General features: G+C 35.2%; 2 protein-coding genes across 2 annotated transcripts; one reads left to right on the forward strand and one right to left on the reverse strand.

Annotated features, from left to right (window-relative positions):
* Positions 1-3,502: 3,502 nt before the first annotated feature.
* On the forward strand, positions 3,503-9,164 carry LOC141663723 (chlorophyll(ide) b reductase NOL, chloroplastic). Its single transcript, XM_074469520.1, has 13 exons — positions 3,503-3,851; positions 3,987-4,055; positions 5,229-5,290; positions 5,396-5,482; positions 6,144-6,211; positions 6,303-6,351; positions 6,420-6,505; positions 7,240-7,297; positions 7,771-7,821; positions 8,185-8,235; positions 8,315-8,356; positions 8,648-8,758; positions 8,923-9,164. Exons 1-13 carry the CDS (start codon positions 3,587-3,589, stop codon positions 8,968-8,970), a joined length of 1,047 nt encoding a protein of 348 aa, XP_074325621.1. The 5' UTR covers positions 3,503-3,586; the 3' UTR covers positions 8,971-9,164.
* Positions 9,165-9,926: 762 nt separating this feature from the next.
* LOC141665492 (uncharacterized) lies at positions 9,927-12,099 on the reverse strand. Its single transcript, XM_074471478.1, has 2 exons — positions 10,053-12,099; positions 9,927-9,937 (listed from the first exon to the last, which is right to left on the reverse strand). Exons 1-2 carry the CDS (start codon positions 12,097-12,099, stop codon positions 9,927-9,929), a joined length of 2,058 nt encoding a protein of 685 aa, XP_074327579.1.
* Between the last annotated feature and the right edge of the window lie 475 nt (positions 12,100-12,574).

Genomic DNA, 12,574 nt, shown 5'->3' on the forward strand with positions numbered 1-12,574 from the left:
TTTAATTTGTCAGAAGTAGACTTCTCCTTAACTTCTGTCACAGACTCTTTCATCTTTTCAGAATCAGACTTTACAGTTTTTGCTACAAACTTAACAGGATTTACCTTTGGCTTAGTAGTCTGTTTAACAATAATTGGCTCAATTTGTTCAGTTCCTTTTTCAATTTTATCATCTCCATAACCTAAGCCCTCTTTCCAGTTTCCATTAATTAATAAATTATGAGTTGTTCTGCCAGAGTTAGTCCAAGTTCTGATAATCTCTCTTTCCTTTATTAAGTCAGCTTTTAGAGATTCATTCAATTTTAACACTTCATCTCTAACATATAAAGCATCATCTTTTTCTTTCTTAGTTTGATGAAGTAAAACTAAATCCTTTTCTAAACAATCATTTCTTTTTTTATAAGCAATATTTTCAGATGTTATTCTTTCACATGTTAAAGTCTGATCTCTATAACTAATAAATATGGTTTTAAGATATAATCTCAACTCAGTAATATCATCAGTATGAAAGACATAAGTTGTTTGAGGTACCTTCAATTCAGTAGTTTCAAGGCTGCTGTCAGCATTTGCCATCAGGGCATAGTTCACCTCATGTTCAGAATCTGAAGTGTCTGTCCAGCTTTTCTTCTTTGTGACAAGTGCCTTGCCTTTGTCACTTTTTCCTTTCTTCCAGTCAGGAGATATGTGGCATCTTTCACCACAGTTTTAGCATTTGACATTTGAGTTGTCTCTTCTGTCAGACTTTTCTCCCTTGCCTTCAGACTTTCTGAACCATTTCTTATCAGAACTTCCACTTTTCCTGAAAAACTTCTTGCCTTTTCTGAATTTCATGTAGGCTATCTTTGTGATACTCTTTACCATAAGAGCACACAATTTCATCATCTCTTCATCGGCATCTATTTCAGGTAAACTTTCAGTTTCTGAATCATCATCATCAGAATATGATGACTCTGAATCAGACTTTATGATGAGAGCCTTTTCTTTGCCCCTTTTTGAGGCAGCCATTTTAGGAGATTCCTCCTCAGCCTTAAGAGCAACTGTCCTTGACTTTCTTCCATGTCTCTTGCTCCTTTGATCCATCTCAAGTTCATAAGTCTTGAGCATACCATAAATTTCATCAAGAGTAGTTTCAGTAAGGTCATAGTTGTCTCTTATGGTAGTAGACTTCAAATCCCAATTTTCAGGAAGAGCTAAAAGGAATTTTAGATTTGAATCTTCAAGATCATATTCCTTGTCCACTAGTGACAGATCATTCAAGAGTTTGACAAACCTGTCATATAATTCAGTTAAAGACTCATCAACTTTTGAGTCAAAGTGCTCATACTCTTGAGTGAGTATAGTCCTCATGTTCTTCTTGATTGCATCAGTTCCCTGGCATCTTGTCTCCAAAGCATCCCATATCTCCTTTGCAGTTTTGCAATTAATTACCCTGTTTGACATGACATTATCAATGATACTATACAGCAAATTGCCTTACCCTTGCATCCTTGGCAATAGATGAGATGTCTTCAGCTGTGTACTCACCTTTCTCCTTTGGTATGGTCATTGCTGGTTGATCAACAACTACAACAGAGAGCTTGGTTGGCTTATATGGTCCTTCATTAATTCTGTCAAAGTATTCTGGATCTGTAGCTTCCAGAAACATAGTTATCTTCACTTTCCATATGGAATACTCAGAAGGTCTCAGTATGGGAACCCTAATAGTCTCAATCGACTATGGGTTTGAGTCTTTTGAGTTTCTTCAGTTTTGGTGGGCTTGGTTGGAGTTTGTGCTTCTTCAGACATGATTGTTTGGATCTTTACTGTATGTGTGTTAACAGATAAGCTCTGATACCAATTGTTAGGTCACACAACACTGCAAAAGGGGGTTGAATACAGTGTTACTACAATCAAGTCGATTTTGAACACAAGTAACAATAAACAAATATATACAATATGATACTCTGTTATAATGAAACTGTTCTCTCTCAGTGATGAACAAATATCACTAAGAGTTGCTAGGTTACAATGTATAATCTTCTCGATAATGATAACAAATATAGTGTAAACCCTAAGTTTGTGTTTATATAGTACACAGTTACAAGATAACTTCTAATTGATATGGAATATAATTCTGTCTCCTAAAATATATCAATCAAATATCTTCTACAAGTCTTTCAGTCTTCTAACTCTTTCCATGCATATCTTCTTTTGTTTAAGTCTAGATCTGCTACTGTAAATTAGCTTCCTTCCTTAACTGTAAGTCCTCCCGCACTTAAGTTTTGATATGACCTTATGATATTAAGTTCTGACTTCCAGTAAGTCCTGATTCCAGTAAATCCCAATATGACCTATTTGTTAAGATCTGAAAAACTAAATATGAATCATATTAGACATGACATCTCAAATATATCTAACACTAAAATTATAGCTAATATAGATTAGATTCATCAATTTTGGACGACACAATTTACACGACATTAAATAATTCAAAATTTAGTATTTATGTTTGGCGTTTTAAACACGAACACGAAAAATACTCAATTCAGATTGTATGTCGATTTTATATTTAATATTCAAATATATTATATGATCCGAAACGAACTTACAGAAATACGAAAGCATACAAAGTCTAAAAATGTCGTGTTTTATATTTAAATACGAAAAATGAAAATACACACATGGCAGAACACCAACGAATTGTGAGGTATTTGATGACTAGTAGACAGTAGAGCCGGCAATTTCGTACACGACACGATAACACAACACGAAAATAACGGGTTTGGTTTGACATTTTTGGTACACGAACACGAAAGTAGACGGACATAAAAGTACACGGATGAATTTAGTGTCGGTTTTGGGTTTACACTTGGGTACATGACACGAAACGAAAGTACACGAAATAAATAAATATTTGAATAAATTTATCAAAACTATGTAAATACATATTCTCTCCGTCCCTCCCAATTATTATCGTTTCAGGAAGAGTGACCGACACGCATTTTAAGATAAATAGAAAGTATAGTTCTATATTTTTTTTAAAAAAAAATTCTTTTTCTGAATAATAATAGAACGTTTAATATTTAGGAAAATAAATTTTTAAAAAAAAGTTAAAGAACTATATTTTTGCTTCATCTTAAAATGTGTGCCGGGAATCTTCACAGAATCGATAACAATTAGGAGGGAGGAGGGAGTATATCTTACAATAACATTTTATATATAATATTACATAAAATAGATACAAAATAGATTAAAATTTAAATTTCATAAGATTTGACTGCACTGAAGTCGTCATGACTTATTGAATTAAGACTCGAATAGTAAAAATTTAATATATAAATATATATTTTATTTATCTTAATTTTTTTTATTAATTTTAAATTACACGAAAGATGACAAGAAATGTACACGAAATGAAGGTACATGAACACGAAACGAAACGAATTATACGACACGAAAGTAGACGCAACCAACGAATTGCCGCTCCGGTAGACAGTACAGCCCAGGGGATAAATGGTAATAGGAAATCTGATGACAAATTTCAATCACTCACTAGTCACTTGTCTGTGTTTACCTTGCTCTGTTTCACAGATAATAAAGATAATAACATGGCGATATACACAGCAACAACAGCAGCAGCTACTACTACTCTAACTAGTGCATCACACCCATCTCTCTTCTTCGCATCATCTTCATATTCTTCAACTTTAAAACCATTCTTCTACTTGACTAAATTTCACTACCCATCTCTCAAACTAGCTCACTCATTGTTAACTTTAACCCCCAAAGCATCTTCTTCTTCTTCTTCTTCTTCTTCTTTAACAGAACCAATGCTTCCTCCTTATAATGTTTTGATCACCGGCTCCACTAAAGGTTAGTTCACTTGTCAAACTCGGGTTTGTTTAATACTTTAAGACAAAGATGAAAATAAAACTAATATCATACACTTATTATAGTTATTTCTTTTGTTGATATATCATTTTTGTTGAGCTTATTTTTCTCCAACAGGAATAGGGTATGCACTTGCTAAGGAGTTTTTAAAAGAAGGTGACAATGTTGTAATCTGCTCAAGATCAGGTGACAAATTGCTTCAACTCATATTACATATTTATATCCCCATGGCATGCTCTTTTCTGTCTTCAGTTTTAAGTAGTTACTACCGTGATAAGTGACTCAGATCGTTTAATAAGCTATTACAAGTAAAAGATATACAAGGCTAGAAGGTTTGTTAGCACGCCTAACTCCACATTAATATGATATTGTCCGCTTTGGGTCGAGGCCTTGGAGTTATCTGGCTCTTGAATCGGTATATGCCCCAAACGCTGGGACTTCGGGGGTCTCCCTGCCCGGTCAGCGAGTCGGGTCCAGGGGCGAAGCACCCTGGTTTAGGGGTCTTGCTTCCGTTATAACAAGGTTGAATACTGATGCAAATGTGTTTTCTTAAGATAGTAACTTCCCTTTGGCAAAGACCAAATGAGATGAAAAGACATTTTGGGTAATGATAAAGTTTAGATTAGGCATTGGCCTTCTTTATGACATCTTTTATGTCCTTTTTATAGCAATCCGACAAGTTTTATTTTGAAGTTTCTGACAAGATGTGAACTAGGTAGAAGTGTATCAGAAAGAGTGTTCGCTAGTGTCACTCAAGAAAATATGCAGCTTAAGTTATATCTTTTATGCATTATTCTCAGTGCGGGTTCGGTATCAAATGGCCTTGGTTGTTTTTGGTGGGAGGAGGAATAGGTTATGTAGTCTACTAAACATAGTTGGGAGGGCTAGAATGTTAGAACTTATACTATGTAAGTCCGACTTGATAAATTATCTATCATTCTACAGAGAATTAATAACCGGAGAAATTGGTGCGTTGATATAAAATTTATTTAAGAATTCACAGTTACAGAGTGTTCTTTCACATATACGAAGTGTACCATCTCCGAGAATGTCAACTAATTTGGCTTAAAGGGTAAACCACACATTAATGTAGCAGAATTAAGCCATCATACATGTATAGACTATCTTATGAGTAGAGGCGTTTAAACATATCATGCATGACCAAATTTTTCTATAAGAACATAATCTCATACTTATATTTTAAGGCGTTAATACATATCATGTATGACCACATATTTCTTTAAGAACACATTCTTTCACTCATTTTTTATGCATGTACTTCTATTTTGTGGATCTTTTGGTTCTAAATTGAACTAGTTAAGAGCTTTTAACTTACATAAAAGATTTTTAAAAGAGCAGCTGAAAGGGTGGAAGATGCTGTACAGAGCTTAAGTGAAGAATTTGGAAAGCAGCATGTGTGGGTACCTGCTTCATTACTTCAGATATTTGTTGTAAAAATACATCCATCCATTATTACTCTCCTCTTTTCATTTTTTATCTTCATTGTGCGGTTACCTCGCTTGCAGGGTACCCAGTGTGATGTCCGAGATGGCAATAATGTGAGAAATCTAGTTGAATTTGCACAGAAAAATCTGAAGTACATTGATATATGGGTAATTGATTAAACCCTGAACTTAATCTCTGTTTACTTGTGTGTATTTGGCTATGGTTACATAAATTTTAAATTCTTTAAATATTAGTTTGTTAGGAAATTGGTAGCAAGTATCAGTTAACCAAGAACTTTGTGCTTTATCATTTACCTGTCTAGAAAAAGAGAATATTATTTGTTATCAGTAATCATTGAATAGATGATATTGTTAAAATAAATCTCTCTTTAAAATTTTGTTTTATTTTCCAACTGATACTCCCTCGCTCTTTCTTTATCTCTTGATATTTTACCCAAGTTTTTTTTTTTTGCTAATTCTATATTACCCAAACTACTCCTACAACAATGATAAATGACATTACAACATTTAGTACTCACAGAGATTATTTTTCATTTATTAAAGATTTGATCAATCCCCTATCTCCTTTGTTATATATCTAATGTTTATCCCTAAATTTCTTCTCATTTGAATTAGAATTGCTGCCATTTAATTTTCTAAATGATGGTGCTTGAAGTTCAATTCCTCTTACATTTCGTGTACATGTGATTTATTTGTCTTTGTTAACTGTCAAAACAAGTTCTGTCATTCCATTGGAAGTCAAACTTCATTGCTATAGATCTTAGAATCTCACCTTTCTGCCTTCTTATGTAACTTGAGAATAATGCAGATCAACAATGCTGGCTCAAATGCATACAGCTACAAACCACTGGCCGAAGCTTCAGACGAAGATCTTCTGTATGCATCTAATGTGATTTACTGTGTTAGCACACTATAAGTCTATTCATGCTACATTTTTCTTGACTCAATTTTTGAAAATTTTGTGCAGAGAAGTTGTCAGTACAAATACGCTTGGTTTGATGATATGTTGTCGAGAGGTGATTTTTTCTTCTATTTTTTAGTTAGCAGTTATCGTATACCTTTTGATAATATGTTTGCTATGTAGGCAATAAACATGATGCTAAAACAGCCTCGTGGGGGTCATATATTCAATATTGATGGGGCTGGTTCAGATGGAAGACCAACACCCAGGTAGGGATGCGTGTCTGTGACCTCTGTGTCATGTGTGAGATATCATATTACATTCACAATTCTGGTAAAGCCATCTAAGCATTTTTTAGGCATTAATAAATTGTTGTTGTGTATGCTCGACTTGTTGTATTATACTATAATGTGTAGTGAAGAAAACTAAGATTTACTAAAGAAAATAGATTGTGTCACTAGAGTGCCTCTCATTTAACTAAAACGTAGACCAAAAATAAGGGTCAAGAACTCAAGATTATCATTTGTGAAAGTCTTTACAAGGTTAAGGTTCCCTGTTATGATATGTGTCCACATTCAGAATGGATGTTCTAGCTAAGTGGATTTCCTTTTGAGGAGCTAACGGGTATTTCTTTGTAGTTATTAGCTAACTTGGATTGGTACATGTAATCATTATTATAAAACAATGCTAGATCAATATCTTTCTTTGGACCCCCTCGCTCGTCTCTTCTTTTGTTATTTGGACTCCATAGAAATGCGCATTAGCCAGACTATTAGATATAATTAATGTATTGATGCATCTTCCTACCTACCTTTAAATCCCTCGAAGTACTTCACCAAGAACTCCTCTTCAATAGAAGAGAAAGCCTACTCCCCAATGCCCTCTTATGCCCCCCTTCCCCCTCAATTTTACAAATTTGCGCAGACTCACAGCTGTTAAGAAATGCATTTATTTGTACTACAAATCTGCTTTAGTATCTTACACAAATGATATCATTTTTTAGATTTGCTGCATATGGAGCGACCAAACGAAGTGTGGTGCATCTAACAAAGTCATTACAGGTAAACGATGAACTTACCTTCTGATTTTATGTGGTTACTCTAAATGCCTGGTTTTGTTTTCCTTTTAGGCCAGATTTCTCAGTAATTGGGTAGTTGCAAAGTGTTCTGACTAATCATTTTAGATTCAAAAGCACAAGATAAAGTTATTGAGTTCGATCCTATATCCATTTCTCCTCGGTTTTACCTTAATTTAGGCATCCTTGATAGATTGAGGACTTTCTTTTTTCTCTCAAGTAAATGTAGACCTTATTAAGGATTCCAGGCAAAGAACAGTTGATTAGCTACAATGGCTAATATGTAGTCAATCAGTTAGAGCATTTTTAAGATTTTCCCACTGAGTGTTTTCTTTTCATTGCAAAAAGCATTAGAACTTCTAGTTTATAGTTGAGTTATTGGGCAATTCTATTTTTAGCACATGTTAACCTTTACTGGATTATATGATATGTAACAGAATCTATTGAATCCTTTTACAGGCCGAACTTCGAATGCAGGAAGTAAAAAGTGTCATTGTACATAATCTTTCGGTATGTTATGTTTCATTTATACATTTGAAAACTTTTTGTATTTTTTTTTATGTCAGAACTGCATTGTTTGCTTTCACATATGGTCCAGTTTTGATTTTTTTTTTTTAAAAAAAATTATCGATCAAACTTTAAATTGTTTTAGAAGTTACAAACACAAAACATGTCACTGAATTAATTACCTAGCTATTGCTCACAAATTTCAGTCACAATTCTGACGAAGAAATGTTATAAACTTGGTACTCATGCCCAGATATGAGATATAGCAATATGACACAAAAGTTGTGTGGTTTAAACCTTTCTGGATCAGCTATGCTCTTTTTTCTTGCCTGCTCTTGTTTCGATTAATATTTTTCTACTTGACAGCCAGGAATGGTCACAACGGACCTCCTCATGTCCGGTGCCAACACGAAGCAGGTAGAGTGTGTAACTGCGCATGTGTCATACCCTATCTATAGGCTCCTGACCAAGAAACTAAAAGAAATTTATACTGCAGGCCAAGTTTTTTATCAATGTTCTGGCTGAACCAGCAGAAGTGGTAAGATTCTGTCCAACACAACCTAAATGGTGGTACAAGCTGTTGTTTCTGTTAAGCTTGACTGGAGTTGATTATCCATTTAAATGTTCACAGATATTAAATGTAGTTATCCGAAATGGTGCTTGCTGCTTATTACTGATGCCACAAATTTATGCAAATTTTCTGCTAATTTGTTGCTTGCTGCTTATTATTGATGCCACAGATTCACGCACATTTTCTGGTAGTTGCTAGTGGTAACACTAGTCAAAGCGCATTTGTTTCTTTGAAATTTCTTCTATTTCCCCTTTGCAGGTTGCAAAGTACCTTGTCCCAAGCATTAGATCGATTCCTGCTAATGGATCAACAAGGCCTACTTACATCCGTTTTCTTACCGGAATCAAAGCTTACTCCAAGATATTCTCAGTTGAGCAAAAACTATTCTTCCTGTACATTTTTACCTATCTGATTTACTTGATCATAAAATACCTGCACCACTTCAAAAATCTGCATCTGCATCGCAACGGACAATACAACTAATGGTTTAATAGACTTATTCAGTTATTCTATAATATGTGCATGTCATGCAGAGACTCGCTTTTGGTGCAAGAAGGAACAAATATGTTGTTGAAGAATAGCAAAGTTCAAAAGTTGGATATCTTTACATAGCAAAGTTTAACTTTTATATCTGAAAACATTTCCACCTTTTGTTTTAGCCATGTAAAATTCCAAGCCATTTTACAGTTTACAGTTATCTTTTAGTTCATATCTTGTAATTGAACAATCATGGCAAAACTTCTCAACATAATAGTATTCAGGTGTTTTATTCTTATATTTTTCTCCTCTTTCAGTATTTTTTCTAATTTACTATCATTGTTTAATTTTACACAATGAAAAATTCCATCAATTCAAAAGGACATGCAAACTTCTTAAGTGTGTATGTCTGTGTGAGCAAGAGAGAGGGAAGGAGGGAGGGAGAGGGAGGGAAACAATTTAACATCGATCCGTCAAGATCTCCAACTTAGTATTCAATAAAGGGGTCTTACGAAAGTTATAGAAAGTGAATCAAAATTTACCATAGTATATAAGCAGGATTAGGAAACCAACATCCTAATAACCCACTAAAATAGATATACAAAAAACTTCCATACCATCCAAAAATGACAAATTTCCTCCTATGTGGACATCAATGAAGATTGATGCACACAACACTACCGTGTTCCAGATTGCTAGGCAGACGAAAGTGTCGATTCAGGAGGCACACAACCCGGAATTTCTGGAGCTCCGTGTCTTGCTGCATACAATTCTTTAAGCAGTTTCACCTCATTGACAACAGGGGTCAATCTATCCACATCAATCATCTGAACCTTGATAAAAAGTTCTTGAAACTGGTTGACATAGCCTTCTAGTGCTTCATTAAACTTCTGTTCAATCATCAACCGCATCAACCTATCTTCATTCTCTTGCTGCTGGCGTTGCTTCTCTAGATCTGTGATGCTCAATACAAGACCCCCTGAACCAACATCCTTGTAAATAGGCTCTTCATGAAGCTTACAACGCTGTCTGTATTCAAAGAACATGGTTCTATTCTCTTTTAAAGCCTCCCTGTAACCGTTAACAAGTTCTCCCAGTAGATCAAGCTCGCGCTCAAGCCGATATATCTCTCTATCCTTTTTCTGCAGTTCTTCATTTTTGTTCCTTTGCAAATTTTCAATGATACTGTCCCTTCGCTGCAGCTCCTGAATGAAATATTGTTGACTTTCATTTACTCGATTATAGGCCTGACCCTTCTCCTCATAGATGAGTTTGGATTTTTCCAGGTATTGCATTGCTTGGTCCATACAAGACCTAAAATCAGAGGTACTCTGATCCCAACCAACATCAGTCCTGATCCTCTTACTTCTATCAAGATGTGAAGTATCATCTTGCTCATAGTCTAAGATTCTCTTGTGACCATTACCAAGCATAGAAGGAAACCCCATCATTGCTTGTTTTTCGACAATAGAAGCAAAACAAGCCATTGATGAATTTTCATGAAGTTGTTGTCCCTGTAAATTCAGAGGTAAGTGGGCTGTTTCAAATCCCTGGAGTAGATTACCTGTCAAAGCAGCTCTTTCAACCGAGCCATAATTTGGTGCAATATTACAATCTATTCCATCCCCGAGTTCTTCCTCTTCCTCATCCTCCAGTTCTTCCTCTTCCTCAACTTCCACCTCAAGCTGTTCCCCCATTTCATCCCCTTCTAACTCCTCCGCATCCGCTGCTTCCATATGCTCCCACTCCTTTATGCGCTCCCCCTCTTCCATGTGCTCCTCTTCTTCAGTCTCTAGCTTCCCAACTTCCTGTTTTATCTCCTCTTTACCATTAAAAACCTTACTTTCTCCGAAAATACAAGGCTGCAAGGAATATTTGTTTTCTTTCTCATATCCAAAATAAAACTGACGATCGGGCTTTATCTCCGGTAAATCTCGATGAGCCATCGCCACACCATCCTTGATCTCTTCTTTTAGGACTATATCTTGCTGCCCCAAAGTCAATCCTGTATTGGGTTCTTCTATAACAAATTGGTCAGGATCTTTGCCCAAGTCATAAAAACTAACCACATCTTTTTTCACTCCTAGCTCCACCGCTTCCTCATGGGGCCCTTCCTTCACTTCTTTCACATCCGCCTCGTGTAACCCTTTCTTCACTTCTTTCTCATCAACCTCCTGAGGCCTTTCCTTCAACAAGTCCCTGTCGTCCATCAACTCCTTCTCATCCACCTTATCTGACTCTTCCAACAAGTCCTCATCTTTCTTCATTTTCTCCACCTTAACCTCATTTATCTCCTCTTCGCCCAGTGCTTTCTCTTCTTCCTTCATCTCCTGATTAACTGCTACATCTTCACTCTCCTCGTCAAACAAGTCCTTGCGCTGAGACTTTAAAAAATACTGCAAATGAGAAGCATAATAACACATGCGCAACTGATCCTTGTGTTTCAACTCATTCTCCACCATAACCCAAATCAAACTTGCCCAATCCACCTTCTCCATATTCCCATCCCTAATCAACCCCATACAACTCTTAACCTCGCTTGGCGTAACCCAATCATTCCCACGTAAAACCACCCAATTCCACACAAAATCTTTCACAAACTCAACACATTCCTCCGAAACCTGATCCATCTCCAAATCAATAACCGCCTCCGCCACATTACCAACAGCCTTATCCTTCTTTACTGGCAACTTCAACACCGTAGCAAACCTACTCCTATTAACACTAATCCTATACCCATTCACAAAACAACACTTCTTGACATGATCATAAGAAACAATAAACTGACCAACAAGATCATCTCTAATTACTTCATCAAACTCAATATGAACAAAATCCCACAGCCCGAGACGCTTAAACAACGCTTCATGCATATCAAAATCAAATCTTTTAGATGGCACAAAGGGAATTAGGGTTCCTAATTGAAGCAAGTTTTGAACTTTCTTATCAATTGCTAATTGCTTCTTGTACACAGCACTTTTTTTACGCTTATTAAAATTTCTACGATACTTAGAAGCACTTTCTTGAACCATACCTGACGATTCTTTTTCTTCTTGTTCTTCTTGGTCTGCAACTAACCGGGTCGGGTAGGGTTCTTCAGGGTTTTGAATAGTTAAAATTTCCAGGGTTTGTAGTTTGCTTTCGTGATGGGACGAAATGGGGTTCTGGAATTGGGGAAATTGGTGTTGTGTAGAATCTGGGTCTTGGTTTTCAGATTGAATTGGATTGTTCATTGCGATTTCTTGATTTTTAGGGTTTGGCTTTTATACTTCTGAGAAACTATTACTATTTTTTCGTTATATATACTCCTGCTTTCCATTCCATGTAAATAATCAAGTTTCGAATAAATTACAGATTTTAAAATCTTGAATTGATAGTCATTTTTTTGGGGGTTGGTCTAATATCCCGTTTGGCAAATTTTATAAGTTTTGTCAGTTTATTGGCTTATAAGTCCTCAATCACTTATTAACGGGTGTTTTGAATTTACAATTATAAGTTGATAAGTTGAATGTTAGGAACGACATATTTTTTCTCGACTTATTTTTTATTTTTGATTTTTTTATTAATTTCAGTTTTAAAATATATTTTTTAAATGTTAATCTAACTTAAAATATAAGAATTAAGATAATTATATTTAAAATTTATTCATTTTTGTTCATTTAAATAAAAAAAAAATTGACTTATAAGTTAAATTATCCAAACGCTTGT

The sequence above is a fragment of the Apium graveolens genome, chromosome 6, assembly GCF_009905375.1.
Source record: "Apium graveolens cultivar Ventura chromosome 6, ASM990537v1, whole genome shotgun sequence".
Lineage (NCBI taxonomy): Eukaryota > Viridiplantae > Streptophyta > Magnoliopsida > Apiales > Apiaceae > Apium > Apium graveolens.